Source organism: Corvus hawaiiensis, chromosome 2, assembly GCF_020740725.1.
Source record: "Corvus hawaiiensis isolate bCorHaw1 chromosome 2, bCorHaw1.pri.cur, whole genome shotgun sequence".
In the NCBI taxonomy this organism is placed as follows: Eukaryota; Metazoa; Chordata; class Aves; order Passeriformes; family Corvidae; genus Corvus; species Corvus hawaiiensis.
The window spans coordinates 119,739,421-119,765,803 of NC_063214.1; the positions used below are offsets into that span (position 1 = coordinate 119,739,421).

The 26,383-nt window shown below is 42.6% G+C and overlaps 1 protein-coding gene across 2 annotated transcripts in view; it reads left to right on the forward strand.

Moving 5' to 3' along the window:
* The window catches only part of DSCAM (DS cell adhesion molecule), a 434,764-nt gene extending 409,338 nt beyond the window's left edge, over nucleotides 1-25,426 (forward strand). For both annotated transcript variants that reach the window (XM_048290724.1, XM_048290723.1), the window contains exons 31-33: nucleotides 3,407-3,604; nucleotides 6,995-7,297; nucleotides 24,432-25,426. In XM_048290724.1, the coding sequence (XP_048146681.1) occupies nucleotides 3,407-3,604; nucleotides 6,995-7,297; nucleotides 24,432-24,775 (845 nt within the window). In that variant the 3' untranslated portion in view covers nucleotides 24,776-25,426. The remainder of the gene's footprint in view (nucleotides 1-3,406; nucleotides 3,605-6,994; nucleotides 7,298-24,431) is intronic.
* Nucleotides 25,427-26,383: the final 957 nt, after the last annotated feature.

The window sequence follows — 26,383 nt, forward strand, 5'->3', positions numbered from 1 at the left end:
ATTTCCAGAATTTATTGGGTAAATTACCTTAATGGCTTTTAGTGTCTAATATACTTTTTTTTCCTCTGTGATCAATCTTTATTGTATTTCAAAAACAACATTCCTCCCTACCTCTCCATCAGGCAAAAAAAAAGCAATTCTCATTATTACTTTTTCTGAAGAAGTTATATTTCTGGCTTTAGTTATTATGGTAAATTACTTTTCCCAGATATATTCATGCCAAATTATTCTTCAAGTGATTAAAATACTATCATAAATTAATATACTGATGCAAGCCATTCTTCTCATTCCTCTCATGAATATGTTCCATATCTGTGTAAATGGGGAAAAATTAAAAAAAATACTAGCTTGAATGATTACTTATGAGTTAGAAATGTTACCAAAGTGTAGTTCATTGCAGTGTGCAATTTTTGAAAACTCTTGGATTACTTCTATGCCCTGACCATTTCAGAATTTAATTGTTGATTTTAGTGAACATAAATGCTGAAAGCTCAGTTGCTAGGACACAGATTATTTGAAAAACCCATTTTCAGTCCAGTGTTTACAAATAATAGGTGTTGTAGCCCTGGCCCTGGTGCTTTTTTTGTTCTTTCAGCTTTTTCAGGTCATTCCTCGAGGACTAGATTTTCTAAGGAGAGAGGCATCATGCCAAACCCTCTTGCCTGCGTCATACCACAGAAGTTTATGGCACCTTGCTTACTAATGGCTTTTTGTGTGCAGTTCTGTGCTTCATTCCTCTGCAGCCAGGGAGAGAATTCCTTCAAATCAAATGTGGATTTAACTCATGTGTAAGAATATGATCTGTGTCCAGCCCTGCTTTGGAAATAAAAATCCACCATCGCTTTTATTAAGCAGTACAGATCAGATAGCAGCAGTGTACAGGGCTGGGTCAAAGACTTCCAGGTAATGTTCTCTGGATTTAAGACACTAATCCAGCTCTGCTGCAGGCTGGGTGATGGGATTTTGTCTAGAGCCACCACTTCTGCTGTGAAGAGCACAGTAGAGCCCAGCTGGGTGGCTTGGAGGTTATGGACCCTCCTGTCTAAGCCCACTCACATTCACTGAGTGACAAATACTCCTTTACAGCATTTTTTGAGTTGTTCTCTTGTCCTTATTTATCTGTTTATGAATGAGATCCTCTGTGAACCTTTGCCTTGCTGACCTCAGCTCTCTCCAGTTACGTTTGACAGCAGAGCTGGCATAACCAGAGCACCAGCTGTGTTTCCATCCCACTGCCAGCTCTGGAGTTGCTGTGCCTGTGCTGCACAGCCCCTTACAGAGGCACAGCTGGAGCAGAGCTCCTGCTCATCAGGACAAGGACTGAGCTCTGTGTGCTGACAGAGGCTCTCCTGACTCGTTCCCATTGCTGGCAAGATCCTTCGGGGTCACAGGATCAGAGTTTGAGGTCCAGAGGGATGTCTGGGCACGGGTTAGTCCTGCCCCTCTGCTTTAAGGGCTGGTTGCTCAGGAACACCCCCAGATGACTTCTGAATGTCCCTAAGGATGGGGGACTCCACCACCTCTGTGGGCAGCCTGTGCCCCTGCTCAGCCTCCCTCACATCAGAGTTTCCTGATGTTCAGGGGAAAGCTCTCAAGTTTCTCCTTGTGCACCACGGAGAAAAACTTGGCTCTTGCCCTCTTGCCCTTCAGGTATTTCTGTACATTGAGGGCATCCCCCCAAACCTTCTCTTCTCCAGACCAGACAGCCCCAGCACTGTGCCAAGAGCTGTTCCCACCAGCACTTTCCTTCTGTTCTCCATGTTTCCCCTTGAAGGAGGCTCACTCCTGGCCACACCACAGCCACGTGCCACATTCCCAAGGGGTGGTTTGCACCACACCAAGCACGGATTTGGATGTTGTCCGTGTGAGGCAGCTCTGTGCTGCACTACCAGGAGGATCAATTATCAATGGCACTGGGCTCTAATTTTTCCACTGCTGTAGGGAAAAAAATGGAGAAGGATCAGATCATTATTTATAAATAAGTGCCTTGTTTCTTTGAAGGAGCAGAATACAAATTCTCACTGGGAATGCTTAGGCAGAAGCAGTGCTCAGAGTCATTATCTGGGTATTGCTTTTTCTTTCAATTTCTTCTGCTGAAGTGTCTTACCTCAAAGACTGACAACTTCACCATTTGAATGTCAAAGAACATTTTGAATAGATTTGAATTTTTCATTTCTAATGCCCTTTCTATTGTTAGTGATATCCTTTCAGAAGCTTCGAAGAGAAATCCTTCAGTACTGATGTAGTCACAGTTTGCCACATAATGATTTCTTCTCTTGCACTTGCTTTGTTAGACTCACTTTTAGGGTAGAATGCTTTATTAATAAGTTCAAGGAGGCCAAATTTGGCACACAGTTTGCTTTTACAAACTTGGTCACTACATTATCCCTACGTTAATTTAACAAGTAGAACATTGCTGACCTTAAACCAGTAGCAGATGATTTTTGACGTTTAAGAAATTGTATTAATTTACTAATTGTTTCAAAGCAGTCAAATCTTTATGAACCTGTTCCTACTGAAACTCCGATGGCACTGCTACTTATGTCTTATTAGCTTATGTTTTATGTCTTGGCCATGTGTTAAAATTGGGAATATGTAGCTGATCAATATTGTAATATAGTAACAGTATGTCCAGAATAGGGAATTATAGCCCCACATTTCTGAGCACATCTATTTAAAAACTGAGAGCAGATGCCTGCTGCAGGGTGTTTCTGAGGGCACATCTATGCTGATAATTTACCTTGCACTTCACTTGAGGTGTGGTGTGAAATCCCTGACCAAATCTACTTGCCTTGTGCTCTTTCAGTTCTCAGGGTGGTTTTGGTACTGGAGAACTGGTTGTCTTGGAATAAAGGGATAATGAATGTGTCAATGGAAGAGTGATGGGGCCTTCAGCTCTTCAGTTCCACCCTTGATAAAATGTCGAGTTTCATTAGAAAGAGAGTAGTTCTAGAGAAGCATCAGCGGTTTGGTAATGATCAGCATTAACACTGTTCATTTTTTTCCCCCAAAAAGAATGTCTTGAGTTTGGGTCTTTTTAACCAAGATGATTTCAGTGGCCATCCCCTTCTGGAAGGGGGAAGTGAAGGGCCAGGCACTGATGTCTCTGGTGACCCGAGGAAATGGCTGGATCTGTGTCAGGAAAGGGTTAGGTTGGATATCAGGAAAAGGTTCTTCACCCAGTGGTGGCTGGATAAATGGTCGCGGCCCCAAGGCTGCCAGAACTCCTTGAGTGTTTGGACAACACTCTCAGGGATGCACAGGGTGGGCTGTTGGGGTGTCTGTGCAGGGCCAGGGGTTGGACTGAATGATCCCTGTAGGTCCCTTCAAGCTCAGGACATTCTAGGACTCTGTGATTCTGACAGGGCTGGTTTCCTTCCCAATCCCTCCCTGCAATCCCTCACAGATCCCACCACGAGGAGGAGTGCCAAAACCGGACCCACCGCGCGCAACCGCTACGCGAGCCAGTGGACCCTCAACAGACCCCACCCCACCATATCAGCTCACACCCTCACCACAGACTGGAGGCTCCCCACCCCCAGGCCGGCAGGCTCAGTGGACAAGGAAAGTGACAGCTACAGCGTCAGCCCCTCGCAGGACACAGGTATGGACAGGGCTCCCCGCAGGGAAAACGGGACAGCAGCAGCTGCAGGAACCTTCCTGGTCCTGGGTGTGCCTTGTTTGGAGCTCGGGTGTCATTATTCTTCTCTTGCCAGGGTGGTTTTTCTGTAGGTGATTTATGAGGGGTGCCACAAATGCTTGTAGAGATAATGATAACAAATATTGTGCTTCTGGTTCCTCATTCCACACACATCCTTTGAAAGATGTCCTTCCTTTAAAAGACAAGGTGGTAAATTTTCCTGTAGCTTCCCCAACCAAAAAGCAAAAGTAGGAGAATTTGACTAGGAATGGACAGTATTAGTAACCAGAATATCCCTGAGTCATATATGGAATGATTTTAGGATTTGAACAACATTCAGGCAAGTATTTTTATTTTCCCATTCATTTAATATGTTCATTTTAAGTGGAGGGAAAAAAACAAAAAAGAGGGAAAACTCTGGAATTAGAGTCCAAATAAAAATCCATTCATAGCACTGAATCCTGCAGCAGCTGGCCAGGATTTTCCTGAGAAACAGCTTGGGGTTTATTCCTCTAGAGGACAAGTGGGGAGACACTGAATACATATTCTGCCTGCAGTCCTCATCTCTTCTCGATGCCTTCACATCATAAATGCAACTGTAACTTGCTTTCTCCACTGTCCTACACTGAAAAAGCAACAAAAAAGGCAAATAAATGAGTAAATGATTAAGTAGAAGAACAGTCATGAAGGAAATCTAATAAAGATTAAATGAGAAGAGAGGTAAAATATTTCCCAAAGGGAAGTCTGACCAAAGTGAATTCAGGCTTGCTCTGGCTTCCTCAGAAGGAATTGCCTGCTGTCTGTCCTGATTTTAGGAGAAAGGTGTTCATGTTAGAGCTACAAAGCAGTGGGTGTGACTGGCCTTCCACCATGAAAACCAGTATGACTGGTTTTGTTCTCTGGATAGGAACAAGTATCTGACTTCACTTAGATTTAGGAATTTACAGCCTGGAGTCCTCATTGTTTCATAATTCACCCTCTTAAACTCATAGACCCCGATGTTCTCTCCATAAGGTAATGGCAGTCAATAGATACCTCCAGCCAGCTGACAACCTTCAGGTAGAATTATCATAAATTTTTAAGATTAACTCTAATAGATATACAGATCAAAATATAAATTACAAATATCCTCTCAGAAACCCTTTTTGTAGACACTCCAGATTTCAGGTGCATTTGGATGTGCTCCAACCTGTTGTCACCCAAGGATATTTTCCAGTGAGTGTGGCAATAGAAATTAAATTTACTGTGTGGTTTAGTAGACAAACTATGTAAAATTATGTAAACACACTTCATAATTTATATTTTAACAAGCCTACTTTTCTACTCTGTGTCTACCTTTGAGCTCATGGTGATTTATGTAAGGGATAGCAAGCTTTAGATCATGCTCAGGAAAGGTTTTCTTGTGCCAAAAAAGCAGCTCTATTACACCACTTGGTTTCTGGGAAAAGAGTAGAGTCCATTTAATTTAAGTGCTTCAGAAGTTTAAAACTTTCAAATAAACATACGTAGCCAAATTATGTGTTCAAGAATCAATTGAGCTAATGTGCACATTTGATCACTTCTCCAATCTGGAGTTCAGATTTCTGGAACTGGTTGATGCAGTTGATATTTGGCAGAATTTAGCACTTATCAAAACCATTCCAGGCTTACAGAGCAGCAGCTTTTGAGCTTAGGAGAAATGCCTGGCAGCAGTTCATAGCTGTGACCAAGTTCAAATGTTCTAACTAGAGGCCATTAGAAATTTCCTGATCAATCTATATTCGTGAAGTTCAAGAAGTTTCATAAAGTTCACTCTGGGCTTGGATAAACTTTTATCAAATCTAAAGGACATGTCCAAGCAGACTGGTCCGGGAATATTCTCCCTCTTGGCATGGGATATGGGAAGCTGCAGGTCCTGATCTTCATGGACCAAGCTGTGACCTTTGCATGACCATGATATTCACATGCACTGCTCTATGGCACTGGTCAACTGCTGCCTCCTGGCAGCTTCCAGCTGATCAGAAATTTGGAAAGACATCACAGTGGTCTGATTTACAAATCAAATGTGAAAAGGAGATTGATATTTCCTGTGGGTGGAAAGAAAAGAAAAAAAAAGAAAAATCAAAAGAAACCCTGTTAAGTTCTGGTCAGCTCAAAATCTTAAGCAAGTTACAGCATATTGCAGAAGTACTTGTCATTTTAAATAATGGATGGCCATATTTACAAGTGGCAGGAGTACTGTTCTTCGTGCACAATGAAAACTGATGCAGGGGTGCAGGCACGCAATAAAAAAGATAAAGATTTGCAATAACGACACCCACTTGCCTTTGGCTGCTAAAATGAGGTCCATTTTTATGAATTAGCTATTACACTGTGCCTGTTTATTGAACATCACCAACAATGTCTGAAATTGCACAGATCTTGTGATAAAACACGACTTTTGCCCACGGAACTTTTAAAAGTCCTCTGCTCTTCCAGCCCACTGGAGTAGAAACGCTGTGGGTGCAAGAGCCCAGCAGTTCCATCCCTGCAGAAATGAGTCCTGCATTTCCAGAGTGCTCTTTAATGTATCAGTAGCCATTTATATCTTCAATAATAGTGTTGTTTAAGAAATATTGATATTCTCAGAAGCTCATCAGCAGAAAAGAACAGCTTGTAGGTCGTAATAACCTGTGTGTCAAATATGAATTCCATTAGCCTCAGCAGCACTGAAAAAAGGCACCTGAATGACTGCAGGCTGTAGTTGCCAAATATTGCTTTCTTAAGACCTTTGTTCCAAATGAAATGAGTTAGTGTTTTACCTGGTGTCTAGAGAGACAATATCTGAGAGCTACTGCCTTTCTATTTGACCTTTGTTCTCAGGACTTTCCAAAAAAAAGAAAAAAAAAAAAAATAAAAGATGGAAACAGGACAAAAAGACTGTCCTTTCTCACCTGTACATAACCCCAGTGAAATATTTCTGAGATGCATTAAAAAGACAATGTAAAGAAGATGTTTCTTACTTTGCTAAATCTGGTTTGTGGGTTTGAAACTTTTTGAAGGCATTTAAGATTTAGAGAAATGTTTGGGTTTTTTTTAAAGTGGCATTTTTCATGTAGTAAAGGTTATTTTTTATAAAAGAAACATGAATTTAATGCTAAGGCACCTAATGCTGCTCACAGGCTAAGACTTCACTTTAGATTATCAGTAATTGTTGAGTTCCTGACTAAACTAACACTTGTGCAGGCATTTACAGCGAAGCAGATTCACTTAAATCACCTTGATAATTTCAAGGGCTCTCTGCTTTACTCTGAAATACTATGCTCGTGGCTTTCCTCCCAAAAACGACTGTGCAGATGTTTTCTCTCTCCCCTCGTTCCCATTCCCGTGGCTTAGATCGAGCGAGGAGCAGCATGGTCTCCACAGAAAGTGCCTCCTCTACGTACGAAGAGCTGGCGAGGGCCTACGAGCACGCCAAGATGGAAGAGCAGCTGAGGCACGCCAAGTTCACCATCACAGAATGCTTCATATCAGACACCTCCTCGGAGCAGCTCACGGCAGGGACCAACGACTACACGGACAGCCTCACCTCGAGCACGCCGTCCGAGTCGGGCATCTGCAGGTTCACCGCGTCCCCCCCCAAGCCTCAGGACGGAGGGAGGGTGATGAACATGGCAGTTCCCAAGGCACATCGGCCAGGTGAGGCAGCAGAAGGAAGGTGGTGGTCACTCTGGGGAGGGTTTCACCCCACACACCGAGGCTGGGAAGCAGGAGAGGGTAGATCACAATATCTCCTGGAGCTACTCACAGAGATAACTGGGGTTTGTTCCAGTTAATAGAATGTGTGAGCGTATTCTCCCATGTATAGAAAACATGGGAATTTAGGAGCGGAAAAGAGGCTGGCTGAGCCATTAAATCCACTCCTCACACTTGCAGCCATCAGGCAATTGACCCTTCTGGGATAAATAAGACCATATGTGGGTGCATCTGCCCATCTCCAGCTCAAACCAGTCTCTAATAAAATGTCTCACTGCTGTGCTTCGTGCTTGGGAGCGAAAGTTCGCTCTCAGTAACTGCTCATAAAGACAGATTGCAGGAGATGTGCTTGTCCCTTCTGCCTTGTGGCTTGTTAGACACGGAACAACCCTTTGGTGACATCCTGGAGCTGTTACACTCTCTCTTTGACACCACCTAAATATCAAACTTGGGATATCTAAATCAGGGGGAGAATAAAAAAAAGGCAGAATTTAAGGCTCCAACTCCTTGCTGACTGAAGGTACTTGAGGGGCATCCAACTCCAGGGCTCAATCAAATTTCTAGATCACAAAGATGCTGTTTCTACTGATACCTTTCTGCCTAACAGCACAGGCAAGTTAATTGTGGCACTCTGAGATCAAGCAGGTTATAAAATCTCAGAAGATTTGTCAGTCTTTGTTACAGGATACAGGATGTGGCACTGCAGAGGAGGATTGAAATGGGAAAAAGGCATAATTATATTTGTTTGCTTTCTGAAAACATGATTTATTTTATTTTATTTTATTTTATTACATACATTTGCCAGTGTGAGTGCTGCCGCTCAGACACACAGAAAGTATTCAGTGGTGCTCATCTGTGTGAAAAAGATTAATTAATAATCTATTTAGGGTCTTTTGCTTAATATTCACCATAACAAGCAGTGGTTGTGAGGACAGAGGAATAGAAGGTAGGCAGTGGGGTGAGGAAGGGTCATTCAAAAGCAGGAACACTGGAAAGAAAGCATCAAGGATTTGGCTAGAGAAAGCTAAAAGAAAAATGTGGGAAGAAAAAGCCCAAGCAGAAGGTAGAGAGTTATAATACTCAAGGCAGGAAATTAGTGTGTCACACAGATAGATAAGGAGGAAAATAAGTAGGAAATAAAATAGTGGGAGAAATTGCTGATTTCTGTGTAGTCACAGGGTAGAACCACAAACCCAGGAGCTGTAGAAATAGATAAAGATAGAACTACTTTTCATTTCTAACTCCAAAGAAGTAAGATAAATATTTGTCCCTGTTCTGCTAAAGGGAAGCATCTCCATTCACAGCTAAGTCAAAACTGAACTCTTTCCTTCCAAGCAGTCAACAGATATTTTTTATCATTTCTTTAACAAACATCTTGCTCTCTTTCCTTTCATGTTCCAAATACATTACTTATGCATATTTAGTGTTTGGAAATATTCTAATATATTCTATATAAAGCTGATTTTCTCTAGGGCATATAGAACCAAAATTTGGTCCCTGTGCTTGAGTAAAATCTTCCAGGGTTGGAACAACCTTAGAGCCCCTCCAGTGATTTACAGACTTGTAGTCATGTTTAGCTCTGTTAGTTTTAATGGCTTTATTTTTTTCCCCTACTTTTCTTGATTAGCTTTAGCTTTCCTTTGCAGCAAGGAAATCAAATATATTATAAAATTAATAATTAGCTTCATTACCTTGAAAACATAATTGAGTGTTCCAGTGGGGCAATTTGAATGCTGGCCCATAAATATTGAATAATGCATTTTTAAAGGTCACTTTATGAAGGGTTTTAAACAAAACATATGGATAGAAAGAACTTTCAGCAGTAGCAGACAGACCAATATTTAATTTTCAAGCTGTTGAGGAAACACTTACTGGGCATCTTTCTTTTTTTACCCACCACTTCAGAAATTTGCCAGAGGCAATTAGTAATTCAAATACAATTAATCAAAGTCATTCTCCATTTCAGAACATGGAGAAGAAATAAAAAAACTTAAGGTATTTGGTTTCAGTAGATGAGGACGTTTGAGATAAATCACTGTTCTGCTTTATTCTTCCTTGAAGTAAATCTTTTCTTCCAAGAGAGCTTTCACCTGTTTTCATGGTGCTTTGGTTTTCTTCTCAGCCAATTCAATCTTTCTGGGAAAACATCACTTTCAATCACTTCTCTCTCCTCCTTCTTAATTTCTGACCTCCCTTTTCAAACTGCTGCCTGTTGCAAATTACAGTTGCAGTAAAGTTCAAGAGTTTGCAATGAATACTCTGTTTTTCAAAATAATCCCCAACAATTATAAGAAAGTCTGAAGAAAGACTTTTAGAAAAAGGTATTTTGATAAATGGGACATTTGGAAGTGAATCCACCCAATGGCAAAGCTGCAACTTAACTCACAAAAGGAAATGGTGGAGTTTGCTGCTGAATTCCCAGGGATGGAGATGAGGCCAAGAGGCTTCTTGGTTTCTGCACCCTTGTTTTTGTCCTTCTTGAAGACAGGAGCTCTTTTCCAGTCCTCAGGCATTTCTCCCAATCACCATGATCAATCAAAGACCATTGACAGTGGCCTCAGTGCCATCTGCCAGTTCCCTCAGCACTGGTAGGCACATTCCAGCAAAGCCCATGGATTTACACATATCCACTTTGCTAAAGCATTCCCTGGCCTGATCCTTGTCCACCAGGGGTAAGTGTCTTGCTCCAGACTGTTCCACTGATCTCTTGGACCTGGGCTTCCTGATGGCTGGTCTGGCTAATGAAGACTGAGGCAGATAAGGCATTTAGGGTCTCAACCTTTTCCATGTCCTGTGTCACCAGGTTCCATTCAGCAGTGGGGCCACATTTTCCCTGGTCTTCCTGTTGTCTCCTATAAATTTACAGAAGACTTTCCTGTTGTCTTTGACGTCCCTGGCCAGATTCAACTTCATCTGGGCTTTGGCTTTACAACTCCCCAAGCAGATTTTTGGAAAAAGATAAGATTAGAGCAGGTTGTCCAGAGCAGCTGTGGCTGCCCCTGGATCCCTAGAAGTGGCCAAAGCCAGGATGGACGGGGCTTGGAGAAACCTGGGATAGTGGAAGGTGTCCCTGGAGTGGCACTGGGTGATCTTTAAGGTCCCTTCCAACCCAAACCATCCTGTGATTCTGTGACTATTTGTAGTTCCTGCTTCATCACTAACAACCACATAGTTATTCTCCCTTTTGTAGCATCACATTACAAACCACCCAGCAAACTGGAATTGCTGCTTAACAACAGCCTCTGCACAGCTTCCAAAAAGTGAAGGGATGGATGCACACCTGCACATGAGGTTTTGGGGACTGCACAGAGCTGTCAGGCCTAATCTGCCCAGGCCTTGAAAGTGACCCACTGTAGATGGTGACATTTTTCAGGACGCCATCAGAATAGTCGTGTGTCCCAGAAGGCATGTTAAAAGAGAAAACTGAAGCAGTGAAAACAGCACAGCAGGATTTTAAAGCTGTGGGATAAATCACATCCTTTACAAAAGTAGGTCTTCTTAACTCCTGTGCACTGTTAAAGTTCTTCATGCTGTAAAAATGATGGCAACACATTGTTTTTGTTGCATCTTTCTCAGCATCAAAACTCCCAGAAGTTTAGGATTGGGATTATTGTTCTCCTCCCCACAGCTGTCATTAACTACAGGTTTGGTTAGTAAGATCAGGTCCTCAAGGAATCATTTAAGTAGAGCAAAACTGAGGCAATTTTTTCATATAAATATTCATAAATTTCAACAGTTGTAACCCCAAGTTTACCTGTGAGGTTGACAAATGAGTCAGCCCCTCATCCTCCAAAAAAAGGGACAGAAATTGGAAAGAAATGTACTCTCTTCCTACCTCCCACTGTGCCATCAAAGAGTCTGTAATGCAGAAAAATGGAAGATAATTGTAGAGGTTCAAAGAGTTTTATAATAATGTTCCTTTTTTCTGTTTTAAGAACAATAATCACAAATTGAGTTATCATAACAATTATTCTTAACTGCAATAAACATTGCTGCAGCAGTTTATTAAAAATAGATTCCTGTTATTATAATTTTAAATCTCAGTAATAGCCTCAGCCAAGAAGCCCGTTGGGTTTTTTCTTCTCTTTACCCCTAAATTATTGTGCTGGAGAAAAGAACAGCTATTAACTGGGAAATATTTTGATATTCTTTGCATCCCAAGTGCTATTTATGTCTGGGGGCTTTTTGTGGACAGACCACGTACTTGCATCCCCTGGCAATGGAGCTTGTGCTTGGAAGAAATAACATCTGACAAGGGCTTGAAAGGGAAATATCTAGAAAATTTTAACTTCTTGCAATTTTCAGAAACCTTCTTTCCACAGGGGTACTGCAAAACTCAGACTCCCAATTATATTTTTCTCTTCTGCTAATCAGCAGTAAAAAGAACCTTTGCTAATATATGACATTGTCCTTAAGAGTTAGTTTGACTTGGATCAGGAATTTCTCTACCTGATGTCACAAAACAAGTTCAAGGTCATTTTTGACCCTCCCAACTCCTCGAATGTGGGGAGAGATCACATGAATATAAAACCCCTGAAGGACAAAAGCATCCCAAATATGATCCCAGAGAAGAAATATCACTCAGGGGATGTATCAGACTAGAGGGTTTGGAAATGCATTTAAAGCATCACAAGATTTTATATCTCAGAACTTCCTCCACAAACTTTCACCTGATGAAAGGAACCAGGTTGGAAAGAAACCTGCTCGTGAGTGGGGAGAAATGGCATTTTTGGAGAGGCAGACCTGCTCATGAGTGGGGAGAAATGGCATTTTTGGAGAGGCAGACTCTGAAAAAAAGATTTTCCAGGGACTGATTTCACAGCCATGAAGGTGTCAAGAGCACCTGAATGCTTTCCTGGTTCCTTACACCTGTATAAAGCAGGAGCCCTCCTTCTCCAAGCCCCTGCTCCCCTGGAAGAACTTTCCTCCTGCTGTCCTTGTGTTCTTGGTTGGAGGGCAAGGGCAGAGCTCCATCCTCTCCATCTTCCAGCCCTTTTCTTGGGCCCTATGTCCCAGAGGAGATTTGGCCAGCAGCCCAAGGCCAGGCCTGTTCTCAGCCAAGCCCTCACCATCCAAATTTGGACACTTCTTGGGTTTTTACAGCTGGGCACCTGAGTCAAGCAGCCCAAGCCTAGCCCTTCAGGCTACTGGATGTTAACTAGGAAAAAATACTGATTTAACCTCTCCAGCTTTGCTGAATGATCAGGTTCTCTCCGTATTTCAGATGCCTTAATTAGCATTCTTGACCCAATTTAGAAGTTTCTCACAGCTTTGACTAATCCTGATGATTGAACAGCAAAGCCTTAACACATAGACAATCCTTTATGAAATGATTTACAAGGGTCCCTTAAATGCAGTCTGGATATTACCTGCAGTGCCTAAATGTTGTTTTAAACACCCAAGACAAGAAACAAATCTTCTTTTCCAGAATTCAGTTATTGCAGCTAAAAATAAGGCGCTTAGCATAATGAGAAAAATAAGAACCACACAGCAAGAGAAGGCACAGTATTTTTCCAGTGTCAGCCCTGTAGCCCGAGATGTGAACTCTTTTCCACTGCCCTGTGAATTCAAGGGTGAAGGAGTTATTTGCCTCTGACACAGTGACTGGAGTCTGTTTAGGGACAGGATTTCTGTTGGAAAGCTGCTGACAGAGCTCCACCAACAGTGGCCGTGACTGAATCCGATACAAATTCGGCCACTGGGGATTCAGCAAAGGCTGGGACTTTTGACAGCTCACCTTTAGCCTCCTTTTCCCATGCCTATTATATTATCCTGTATTGACCAAAAATGGAGAATTATTCCATTAATTCTGTAATTCCACAGTTTCCAGACCCAAAACTGAATTTCTTGAAGATACAGAGTAATCTATGTATCTTTTGTTGTTGTTGTTGTTGTTGTTGTTGTTGTTCAGAAATCCACCAGCAAAGTACACAAAGGCTGAGATGTGTGTTGTTTTCTGTCTTAGTTTTATATTTGCACTGTCTGGTTTCAAATACAATAGAATATATACTAAAAAATATGAATATGTATGCACACATTGTATATAATGTGTGTACAGAGCAAAGAAATCACTGTCCTGACTCCACAGTGGGAGACCAAGATGCAGTTTTGAGAGAAGTACATAAGGAAACAAATCAAAATAAGCAGGTGGAAAAACAGAAGGACAGCCATAGAGTGGGGAAAAAACCTTCTTGCCATTTTTAAGACTACATTTTTAGCAGTAGTAAATACTCTTAATGTGACTGTTAACTTGTATATAAACTTACACTTATGTGATGTATCCTGAAATTACTCCCCTAGATGAGCATCTCTAATGTTTCCATATTAAATCCTTCTTTGCCTGGAACACCTTCCTTTTATTTTCTACTGCACAGTTGGAAGAGCAGGAGCATGTCACAAAGAGACAGACTGTGCCATTTGCTGCTTATCCTGGAAAAGGCACATCAGTGATGAGAGGAAATTGCCTTTATCTTGTCTCAGATTTTATTTCTGTGGAGTATCAGGAGCTTTTTCTCCTTCATCTGAGAAAAGCAGAATGTTCTGCAGGGATGAAAACCATTTAATTCTGCATTTAATTTGACGTGACTACATACTTGATATCACTGGCTTTCATTTTTATTCTGGTGGATTTACAGACAGGAAGGCTCCCACTGCAAGTTTTTTAACCTTGCCAGTACAATAAAAATGAACTTAAGCAGGTTCAGATCAGAAGCGGAAATATTCTGAGATCAGAAAGGAAAACTATATGGGTGTGAATCTTGAGTTTAAACAGGGCAGCTGTTCAGTTACGAGGTTTCTGTGCAATTGTGATGTGAAAGTTCCATTTTAGATGCTATAGAAGGCATCTGCAAGCTAAATTCAAGTCATTGGTGGCACTGGAATAGGTTTTCCAGAGAAGTAGTGGCTGCTTCATCCCTGAAAGTGTTCAGGGCCAGGTTGGACGCAGCTTGGAACAACCTGGGATAGTGGAAGGATTTGAAACTAAGTGATCTTTAACATGTAACTCAAAGCCTTCTGTGAGACTATGATTAAAGTAATCTAAATTATTTTTACAATTGTCATCCATGAACTAGTGATACTGGTGTTAGGAAGATTTTTTTAATTAGAGCAGAGAAACAGGTGGTACCAATTCCTCAAAGACCCTGTGAGGAGTGTGTAGCAGCACAATTACCTTTTCCTGTTGCTTCCTAATTTATTCTTTATTTTGATTTGAAAATTAACACTGACTTCAGAAAAATGCAGTGTCCCAAACTGCTCTGATTCAGGATGCTCTTGGGGTTTTTTTTCTATTTCTTCTAGACTACAAGTCGCATGTTAAGAAAACCCTCTTCCTTCCCCCTCCCCCCCAAGAAAGCCCATTTCCTATCTTTTGATTAGCAATAAAATCTTTCTTATTAGAAGTGTGGGGTTTTAAAATTTTCATTTAATTTTGGTTTTCTAAAGCAGATTATTTGCCTAGTGGTCCATATACATAGACATATATATATATATATATATATATAGGCTGCAGCTATTAAAGTAGGCTACCCATGTTTTCTGTAGCTTTAGAGACATTTGATTGAGCTGTAGTGACTGAAGAGTTTTATGCCTAAAGCAAGGATTACATTTATCAGCAAATTTTCAGCTACTTTCATGTTCTTACAGTCATAACTTCAATATTAAATTGTTAAAACTACCAGCAAAAGTTCTAAATCAAACCCAAGATGCCGCGTCCACTTCAATTAACACAACAGATATTTTAGAGCAGTTCTGTTGTGTCCCTAACTTGAACCTCACTCCTACAAAAACTAGATACTTAATTTTGAAAATGCCAAATAATTTCACCTTCACAGTGTTGAGACACAGTGTATGTGATTTTTGCTGTCAGCCAGCCCAAGGTAACCTGCAGCAGTGCTTTCCATACAGACAAGAACTGATCCAGCCTTGCTGTAAGGTCCTTGCAGACATTTATAGCCATTCCTGATTTAACTGACTTCAGGCTCTGTTATTTCCCCTGTGCCAAGAGGACCTGAGTGCAATCTGAGCTCTACAGGAGAGCTGGCACTATGACACCTGAAAATGGAAACCAAATCTCACCTGCAAGAAAGGTCATGCTTTTTTTCTTCTTGGAAATTAAAGCAGGAAATCATATCACTAGAGAAAAAACTTCTGTTTTAACAGTCCTAATCTGACTGTGGTGATGGTGTCTGCCATCCAGGGAAGAGCTTTGTGTGCTGGCCTTTAAAGCACAGCTCTGCAGATGTATTTCAGTATTGTGTCAGCACCCCTAATTTAAATGTGACAGCTGTGAGAACCCCTGGTCCCAGAGGATTCATTAACAAAAATGCAATGATGCACCACTCAGGGGATTCACCATGGACATGGGGAGACTAAGTTACACTAATTCACCCCTAACTCAGCAGAGCAGCAGGGCAGTGCTGGTACTGATTTCCCTGCTGCAGCCTGACCTGCCCAGCTCTGTTAGCAGCGTGTTTTGCTTTCCCGTTGCCGTGGCATGGTCAGGTTTATCCCTGAATTCACAGGAATGGCTCAGAGCCTGGAGAGGTCAACAAAGCAGCTCCCGCTGGTTCCAGTGAACCCTGGATACTCCTCACCTCTCCAGCCTCTGTGCTGAATCCAGGCTCCCAACATATCTCAGGAATAAACCTGTTTCCATGGAGTCACGATCGATTTAACCCCCAGCTGAAGTGATGTATAATTGAACAGTTTCTGTTCACTGCACTCAGGACCAGCAAATGAGTTTTAAAACTCCAGCCTTGCTAACCAGGGGCACCTCACCGAGGTTTTCAGCATGGTTTTCCAAGTTTTCCCAGCCACTGGCCAGAGAGTGCTGTCTCAGAACATCCTTAAAAATGCATGAAGTCTCTTGCGTGACAAGGCGCAGATGGAAAGGGAGCGCTCCTGGGCTTACCTTTCCTATCACCATTTCAGTATTTATTGACAAATTTGCTGACTTTAGTCCTGCAGTGGGTATTGATTTACACAGTGAGGCCCCTTTTCCATGTTTTTATAACTTAGACACCCCATTAAATCCAAGCAGGAGGGCATCAGTTGTGCAGGTGCACCAGCCCTGTGAGGCTGGACATCCACATGGCATATCCATAGGGTCTAAATCTATCTGACCCCTGGAGTTAATCAATTTTTCCTTCCTTCCTCAGCTCAGTGTCAGAGAAGCCCTTAAAAATATGTCAGTTCTCCTTAAAGTTACTTCTGGAAGGGACAAAGCATCTGACAGGTCTTTTGAATGTGCAGCACTGCATTAAAGACCCAAGTTCTGCTTAGAGAAATGCAAACCAAAAACGTGCTTCAGTTCCTGTTCCATTAGATCTTCCAGGAAGAGGTAACAATGTGATAATCAAGGCTCCTGCCATCCTCTCAGGCAGCTGCACAGTCTGTTATGTCAATGTAGTTCAGATGGATGATTTCAGTTCAGCTACAGCAGTCATGCTTTTACTTTAAGACATCTTGATCAAAGGCTTTTTCTTGGAATCAGAAGGCTTAAATCTAAATAACAAAATGAATCACCTTTAAAAAAAAAAAAAAGAAAAAAAATCCACATTAGTTGGAATCCTCATTTTCAGTCACTTAAACCTAATCTCCAGTAAGTAGAAATCAATTTGTAGTCTTGCTGAAATCCATAGAGTCACTGATTTATAGCAGTAGCAAATTTGGCTCCTGAACTACAGATTTACTGATACCCTGGAGTTCCTTAAGAGATAACTCCAACGACTGTAGTCAACAGCAACTGTTGTTTTTATTTTGCTCTGTGAATCACAGCTGGTATTTTGAGTATTTTTACAAAAATGCCAGTTTTAGTAGACTGCAATGTGAAACATTTAACTAGGTGTTATAGATCTCCAAACCATCTATGAGGGCGCAGTTTTTGTGAAGAAAGATGCCAGTTCTAAAGTACAGCCCTGAAGAGGTGACAGGGAATTCTGATTTCTCCATCGAGAAATGGGAAACTTGGCTATTTCTCTAACATTTTTCACCTATTTAGGTGAAAAATATAAACAGCATAAGGGTATGGTGTTTTGCTGCCTGCTGAAACACAGTGAGCGGCCCAGAGGATGTGTTGCTGTGGGTCAGAGAGCCAGGAAGGGCAGGTTGGCAGCTGAAATGCATCCAGACTCCTTGGCCTTGTCCAACACCCTGCATTCAGTTAGTGTAAAGTACCCCCCAAATGCTGAGCACTTCAATCTTTTTTCCAGGGCATCTGAGCAGAGGATGAAGCTGTTGTGGAGAAGGGAAGGACATGTGCCTGCTCTCACAGCAGCTTTTTCATTATTGAGGAAGCTGTGCCCTGTCTCTTCCCTCCTTCCTTTCCACTTCTGCTGCTTGCCTGCTCCTGAGAACGTAATCTAAGTTCTCAGACCTTCTGCCATTTATTCTAGACCACCTTGGAGAATTATTAAATCCAGTGTTTGTCTTGAAAAAGTGGCCTCAGAAGGAACGTTCAAGCTCCTGAACGTGCTGATAATGGTGTGCTCCTGTCGACCGAGAGTGAGCTGAGGTTCTCATTCATTCGGCCAGTCAGAAATTTGCATGTGGAGATTCCCTCTGCATTTCAATACTGGCTCTAGAGAGTGGAGCCCTGGCATTCAAAGCACCCTTCAGAAATTTTTACTCTCCACTTGTGGCATGTGACTGCAAGAAAATAACAACTATCCAACGAATTGGAAAGGCAGTTCCACACTGAGCAGATCCTGGGACCTTTATCAGCCGAGCAAGGAGGTGCAGGACTGATCCTCTTTACCCACCTCCCCACACCCCTGCTTGGCTGAGCAGGACACAGCACCAAGGTGACCAAATAATTGGTTTTATTGCTCATTAGGTGCATTTATCCCTGGTGCTGCAGAGTGCTGGGAGCCCTGCAGGTGAGGGGGTGATTTCGGCGCAGTGCGGAACGCTCTGCAGGCTCGGTACACGGACATGAGATGGACAGGGAGGGAGCACCAGCAGGTTTCCAACACTGACAGCAGCAATTGTGAGAAATGCTACTGCTGCTATCAGCCTGGCTTCAGACCAAGCTGCTGCTGTCCAAGAAAGCTTTGCCTGCTAAGTTTTTAATGGTGTGTCAGTTCTGAATGTGACAAAGACCTCTAAGCATCACTTACACTCTTTTTTTTTTTTTTAGCAAACCTCTCACCCTGTCCTTGCAAACCCTCCACTCTTTCCTTGTTTTTCCCTTATAGGCAGTCCTGAAAAACAGCCTGTGAGTAGCAGCAAAGGCTTCACTGATTTATTTACTGTACTAGTGAGCTGGAAAAACCCCACTAAATTTTTTAATCAGCATAAACCTGAGCTTAGACCTATGTCAGCAGCTCTGTCTCCTTTGCTTCCTTTCAAAGGAGAACACAATATCCCTTCAGTGCTTCCCCTTCCAAAGTCAGCACAAGCCAAAGGATGCCCAACAGAGTGGGACTCCATCTGCACAGCACTTGCCTACCCCCAGCACTGCACAAGGTCGTACTCTGCTCCCAAATTAACATAATTACATCAGCACCTTCCCTGAGCTAACAGGGCTCTATGGATTCAACCCTGGCATGGTTTCTGATCCCATGGAATAATCCCAGAGAGATCTCTGAGAACTTTTCTTTTGCCCACTGGATCTTGAAGCAAGATGTGTGAATGGCCTATTGAAGCAGTCTGTCATAGGTAACGAGTATCTTGGACCAAACCACTACACTGTCTTATCCTTACCTTTGTTAAATAAAACACCCTGTCATAGTCACCAGCACTACTTCTCAAAACTTCCTGAGATAATCTCTCAAATAGCACGGAATTTCCTCCACATGGCAACCAGAACTCGAAAACCCTCCGGCTGTCGCCGTCACTAACGCTATCTCTGTTGGAATGTTGAGAAGACAAATTGCTTTTGCTTTAGTGGAGGTTCTGATTCATGAGAAAATGCACAGAGCTCTCATGTAAAAACTTGGTAAGAGCATCTTTTTTGCAGTCTGTGATGATCCTTGTATTGAAAATAGCACAAATCCTTAGAATTTTTTTTTTCTGGAGTAGATGAAAGCAAAACAAAAACCCATGCAAGCTCTCTGGCATTTGAAAGAGGAATGAGGTAAATCTTTTGGGAGAAAGGAGTGCTTCTCAGCTTGGTTTAGTTCTGCAGACGAGACAGCAGAATAAAATCTTGAATAAAATCCAAGAAAAATTCAGCAGTGATGTTTTTCCCTGCATATAGCCTGTCAAATTCATCCCAACCCTTCCCACACCTGAAGCTGACCTCTGGAATACGGCTAAAAATGTCTGTTGTTTTCTTGAAAAGTGCTTTATATCATCTTAGTTGTACTGAAATAACAGTAAATTATTTGGTGCTGCATTACCTCAGAAAATACACCCTTTTTGGTAGAACGTGTTGCTTATGGTAAATGTCATAGTAAATGATTTTTAGCATTTGTTGACAAATATTTATTTGAACTAACATTTTCTTAAATGTACTATACTAAATAATGCATTAGAGGCTTGGCCATTAAGTAAAAGGAAAGACTGAGGTAGCTCTGGCTTAAATTGCAGCATTCAGATTTGACTGCATCTTTATTATTTCTGTACAAACTCAAGGTTCTTAAACAGCAAATTCTCCTTTCTTAAAAATTGCAGAATCACTGAAAGGTCGGGGTGGGAAGGGACCTCTGAAGATCGTCCAGTCCAAACCCCATTTTTAAAAATGCATCAGAAAACCATAGTTTTAGAATGTCTTTTGTACTAATTAAGCCAAAATGCATGAATTATTAAACATGCTCATTTGCAGTGCTCATGCACTTGAAAGGTTTGCTTTCATTACTAATAAGGCACAAACATAGCTGAAAAGAGGTAATTAGAGCATCAAAGGCAATGAACCATCCTGAAACTTCATAATGCTTTGCCCGAAAAAAACATCATTCAGCTGAATAGCAAGAACCCAAAAAAATGCCTACACTGTTGTGTCCAGAGGATAAGAACCAAAGTCTTCCCAAGTAACTCCAGAGATACAGCAAGAGGCATTTTTTCTACTCAAAAGTACCTTAAGAATTGATGTAGGAATGGCAAAGGTGAACCCCTGTGGTTATAATTCAAAGATTGTGTTTTGAAGTCAGAAACCCATTAGTTCTTCTAAATCAAAGATTTTTTTTTTTCATCCTGTAAGACCCTTTCAACCCTAGCACAGAGGAAAAAGTTGCATTCTCAAAATTTTTCTTTGCTAGTGATTTTAATAATGTGCTGTGTTGTATAAGCATTTGCAGGGAGAGATGCTCCTCGCAGATAAGAAGGAGCACTGGCAGTTTTTATGCTGGGAAAATGTGTACATCACATCAAATAATGAGGGCTCTGCAGAAGCCATGTCAGAGATTGTGCTCTGAGTACCCAGCTTTGGAGAACAAGTTACACTCTGTGGTTTCTCATTACTGAAATCCTACTGGAACTTTGCCCCCAGACATTTAGAAAATTGCAGTAAAGTGACTGCATATTGTTTACACAGATTATTGACTATGCCTTCTTATGTAGATTTAAGAAGGGGGAAAATAGGTCTTTTTTACATAGCCCGAAGCTCTTCAATACACTTGAGAAATGTCTAGACAGCAGCTTGAAAACCAGCCTCCATCTCTGTAAGGTTCAATGCTCGTCTTTTTTATAGTCCACTCATACCCGTGGCTCTCAAGAAGCAGCAAATGTGGCAAGGCACAGAAGCAGCTCCGTGAGGTATCCACGGGGAGCTGCTGATAAGCCACGCTCCAGCTGCTGCTCTGCACCAGCTCCTTCCTGGAAAGTCAACCAAAAAAGCAGAAAATGCAGCAGAAAGAGGGAGTGAGTGCAAAATGGCCTGGCTGGTGTTAACAAAGCAATGGCAGCCCCTCACAGGCAGTGTTGGGGTGACAGCACCTTTGGGAAAAGGCTGGTTGTTGAGGGAAATAGATTCATGGGGTGGTTTGGGTTGGAAGGGATGGCAAAGATCATCCAGTTCCAACCCTCCTGCCATGGGTAGGGACATCTTCCACTATCCCAGGTTGCTCCAAGCCCCATCTGACCTGGCCTTGGACACTGCCAGGGATCCAGGGGCAGCCACAGCTGCTCTGGGCACTGCCAGGGCCTGCCCACCCTCCCAGGGAACAATTCCTTCCTAATATCTGATCTAACCCTACTCTTAGTTGAAAGCCATTATTCCTTATCCTATCACCCCATACCCTTGTGAAAAGTCCCTCTGCAGCTCTCTTAGAGCCCCTTTAGGCACTGGAAGTGGCTCTGAGGTCTCCCTGGATCCTTCTCCAGGCTGAACAACCCCAGCTCTCCCATCCTATCTCCACAGCAGAGAAGCTCCAGGACTGGGTTCAACATAGAAAATTTTTCCTCTTCTGCTGGGGCTGAGGGACCCCTCTGGAGCATAGGAGTAGGGGAAAAAAACCCCTTTCTGACCCCAGCAGTCTCTAAACATGCCTGGCAAGAGGGAAGTCATCACTTTGGCATTGTAATTACTCACAGAGTTCTCTGCTGTTGCGATCTCTGAGGTGTATTTTGCTGCCCATCTTCGCTGGGCCCTGGCAGTGAAACCCCACACCCCAGGCAGCCAAACCAAGCTCCTCAAAACCTTCATTAGTGGGCAGGAACAGGTTTGGGGGGGCCTCACACTCACTCCCACACTCCTGTCTCTCTCCCACTGGGGAGGAGAGGGGTAGGAGCAGGGCTCCTTCTCCAGGATACGGCAATGCTGCACAAAAGCACAGCCACAGGGAGCAGTGACACAAGCACTTCCCATCCTGGCTGTCTCCTCCCCACACGGGGAATGCTCTTTGGAGCAAACCAACCCCACCACTGCATTTTGGAAGGACTTGGGCTACAAGGGGATGCAAAAGCAGAACTGAGGTGAGCAGGGGGTTGGGGCCTGGGTGCCAAGGGGGCAGGGAAGGTGTTGGACAGCACAGGTGTACGCACGGGCAGCTTGGCTGAACGGATAAGTGCAGTGAGTTGGTGCCTCCCTGCTCCTGTGTCCGTGTCCTGATGTCCTTCACCCCAGCAGCAGCAACGTTGCTGTCTCAGCTGAAACAGGTCTGACATGCAGAATGTGCTTGGCATGAAAGGTACTGGAGGAGAATCAGGCAAACCAACGAGTAAAACCGATTGAAGTTAACACGACTCCTTTTTTCAAGAGGCAATCAGCGTGATTATCATCACAAACCTCCCCCTCTCCCTCCAACTCCACCGTGTGTGTCAGCCTCATCTTGAGATACTCCCATCTTACTCCACGGGGGTAAAACACCACGTGACGTGAGCCTGTGCTGGAGATGCATCCAGAATAAAACATATGGTGTCAGACTGTGCCTGAGGGATTTCTGTAGGAATAAACACAGTTTCTGGCCTAATGCAACTCCTCAGCAATTCTCTGTCTGTGACCTGGAATTACGGATAGAGCAGATGCTGTTGGTCCTTTAGGTAAGACTTGCAGTGCCTTGACTGACGTGGGAAAGCAGACGACCTGTTTTGTTTCAGGTCATGGGAGAGCTTTTAGCTGGGCTAGAAAAAACCAAAATTGTTAGACATTGTTTTATTACGAAGAACTGCTTTCCTGGTCTGTTGTTTATGCCACTGGCACAGGTCAGCTTTAATTTCTCCTGCTGTAAATAGCTCATGGAGAGCTACACAGGTCGTGTGGTGCCAAATTTCCTACTTTAAACATTCAGGATGCATCCCATCCGTAGATGAGACTCTGGGTTTGATATCAACCATAAAAAAAGAAGCTCCATACCTGCAGGGATCTCTAAAGAAAGGAAATTACTGTTCTGAGTGCTCCTGTAACTGTGCTTTTTTTTCACACATAGGTGAGGTTACACCATCAAATATTTTTAGAAGGGAATGTCATTATGTGCCTGATTGCTTCTCATTTCCTTGAAGGAACGTCATGAATGACTAACAGGCCCAGGAATCAGGGGAAATAATGAATAAGAGGTTTTCTTGACAATACAGAGCAGAAGGAAGGGTTGATGCAAGAACCCGGGTGCCAGTCCCAGTGCATTTTGTTACCACAAAGCCAGCAGCATCTTGGTAGTGGTAAAAAATTAGTGAATTAAACACAGTGATGACGGTTGACAGTTAAATTTTGTTGTATGAGGACAAGAATGTTTCTGTTTTATTCAGAAATCTCTTTAAGACTACAACCTTAACACAGTTGCATCTATTTTAAAGAGTTTAGTCATTCTACTCAAGATTGAGGCTCATTAAGTGGAGTTGTGAAGGTCTCCATTTAAAATGTAAAATAAAAATTGGAAATTTACTTAGCCTCCACATTTTCCAAGTTTTTTGACAAATTAAAGCCAAGATTTTTCTTTTAGGATTTTGAGAAAAAGTTGTTGGTTTTTTCATTTTATCTCCTCCATGCCTTGAGTGCATGTAAAGCACATTGCACTCCTCATTCTATTGTAAATGATGCCTTAGATCTTGACCTTTGTGTTTTTCAAATCCTGTACTGCTTAGAGTATAACTCTGAAGTTTCTTGTGGCCTGTTGGTTTCTGCTCTCTCAGGCTGGGTAGACATAACAAAGCCTCTCTGGGCCTGCACTCCAAGGTCACCCAGACCATCCTAGGCCCAAAAAGTATAATCCAAAGAGCTTCAAGGGGGGCAAGTGGAGGGGAATTACATCATTGAACTGAAGCTTTAATTGGAGAATTAACCCTGATACGCAAATGAACCAAACCTATAAAAGTGTGAAGAACTCGTGACCTGCTGTCCATCTTGGGGTCCATTTTGGCAATAGCCTCTGGCTCCCAGGGTGTACCTTTGAAGGCCTTTCAAATAAATACCTATTTTATTCTTTTACTCCTGTCCAGTCTCTGTGTCTAGGAGGCCTCTTAAGGCATCATGAAAACTAAACATTAACAGTGAATTCTTGTGGATCTGCCCAAAAGGAGTTTGTTTCATGATTCTGTAAGATCATAGCATGGTAAATGGCTGACAAATAATCTATCAATTACAAGTTCTGATCACAGATCCTCCCCTTTGATGGCCAAACCATCTCGAGTCGCTCCCCCCGGGTGAGCGCCACACAACACACGACCCGAAATGAAGACTCATTTCTCCCTTTTGCCTCCCCAGGTGATCTCATGCATTTGCCACCCTACCTTAGGATGGACTTTTTATTGAACCGTGGCGTGCAGGGCACGAGCAGAGACCTGGGTTTGGGGCAAGCCTGCTTGGAGCCACAGAAAAGCCGAACCTTGAAGCGTCCCACCGTGCTGGAGCCGATCCCCATGGAGACATCCTCCACGAGAGATGTCCAGTCATGGCAACCTGGTGCTGTGGCAACGTTACCTCAGCGAGAAGGAGCTGAGCTAGGACAGGCTCAAGCAAAAATGAGCAGCTCCCAAGAATCCCTGCTGGACTCCCGGGGCCACTTGAAAGGCAACAACCCCTACGCAAAATCTTACACCCTGGTATAACGAAAAGAGCATGGCTGGACAGTGGCTGTAAATATTTACACTGAAAAACAAAAAAATCCAATGAAAGCTACCTTTTTTTTATTGAATTCCAATATTTATAATTAAAGAAGAAGATTGCCAAAATATTTGACAAAAAAAAAATAATAATATGAACGACAGACAGTGCAAAGACTCTCTTGCTTTTTTTCTGTCTGAGTGTGAGCTTCATCTGACTGGACATCTGAATTTTTGGGTAAAAGAGTCCAGTTTTCTGATCTTCACAAGCGTTTGTGTTTTTACTGATTTTCTACGAAGTGCATGGAGACTTAACAAAAACATTTTAACCAGAAGTTCCATCAGACAAGATTTAAAAGGGAAAAAAATCACAAAAAAAAAAAAAAAAAAAAAGAAAGAAAGAAAAAAAAAAGAAAATCACCCTCTTTGTGAATTCAACAGGAACATTGATTTGGAAAAACAAAAAGTCTTTTGTCATGTTTGCACTTTTTTTTTTTAATTAGACAATGGGTCCTTGATTGTTCTTTTTTTGTTGTTAATTAGGATGAGTGGTGTCAGTGGAGTGAGGAGATTGATTTGGGTTTTTTTTTTAATATTAATTTAATGAGACACTCTTTGCATTTTGTCTATGCGAAATAAAAGGGTCTTCTGCCTTTATTTGTGATGTCTGCTTCCATCACCTTTTGCTGTGGCTTTCGCTGAGAGTGATAATCATGTCTGTGCCGTCCTCTGAGCAATGTCTTCTTGTGCCTTGGGAAAAAAGAAAAGGAGCTCAGGGGTCACATTTTTGGAAAAAAATTGGGGTTCACTCACCTTTTTTTGCTGCTGTGGGGCAAAGAGCCCTGAGTGCTCTGAACCAAACCCACCCAGGACTCTCAGCATTTGGTCTATCTCCTACCAGGAGGCTTTGGTTCAGCTTCAATATTTTTTGGATCAGAAGAAATGCGCTGACGTTGCTTTACTTCCTCCTTAGGAATGGATCTTTAGCCCACTTGGGAGCAGCTCTTATGGAAATCCCATTGCTTACGTAAGGACTGGGGCGGGGGAGGGAAAAACCCAACTTTTCCCATAGTAGGAAAAATGGGGGGAAAAAGTTATTCCAGGTCTTTCTCTAGAGGAAAAAAAAAGCTTGTTACGTGGGAGCTGTCAGCTCGTATTACTTTGTTGCCTCTTCTGATTCCGGGAGAAGTAATATTGCTTGTTTCATGCAAAGCATAAATGATTGAATACTACAGTCGGTGTTTTTAACACAACAGCCCTGCAGCCGCCTTGCTAAGTGCCTCCTTGTGTGTGTCCTGGCCACATCTAGCCAAGGGAACACGGAGCAGAGCATCCCAAATTAGTGCCAACATGCTGTTCAGCACTGGCTGGAGGTCCCAGCCGTGGTCTGACAGCAGCAGAGCTCGGAGTGCTTGGGCAGGATGGGAGCTCCCTGCGATTTCCCCGGCTGTGGGCACTGCTGATGCAAACATTTCTGCACGTGCTCAACTCAAATTGTTCCAAAATAGAAAAGTGCAGCAATGCATGGTTGTTTCGTCACTGATTTTAATGGGATTATGCTGTTAAAAGGGCACTAAGTGAGCACAGTGCTTTAAGTGTTTTGAAACGAATCAG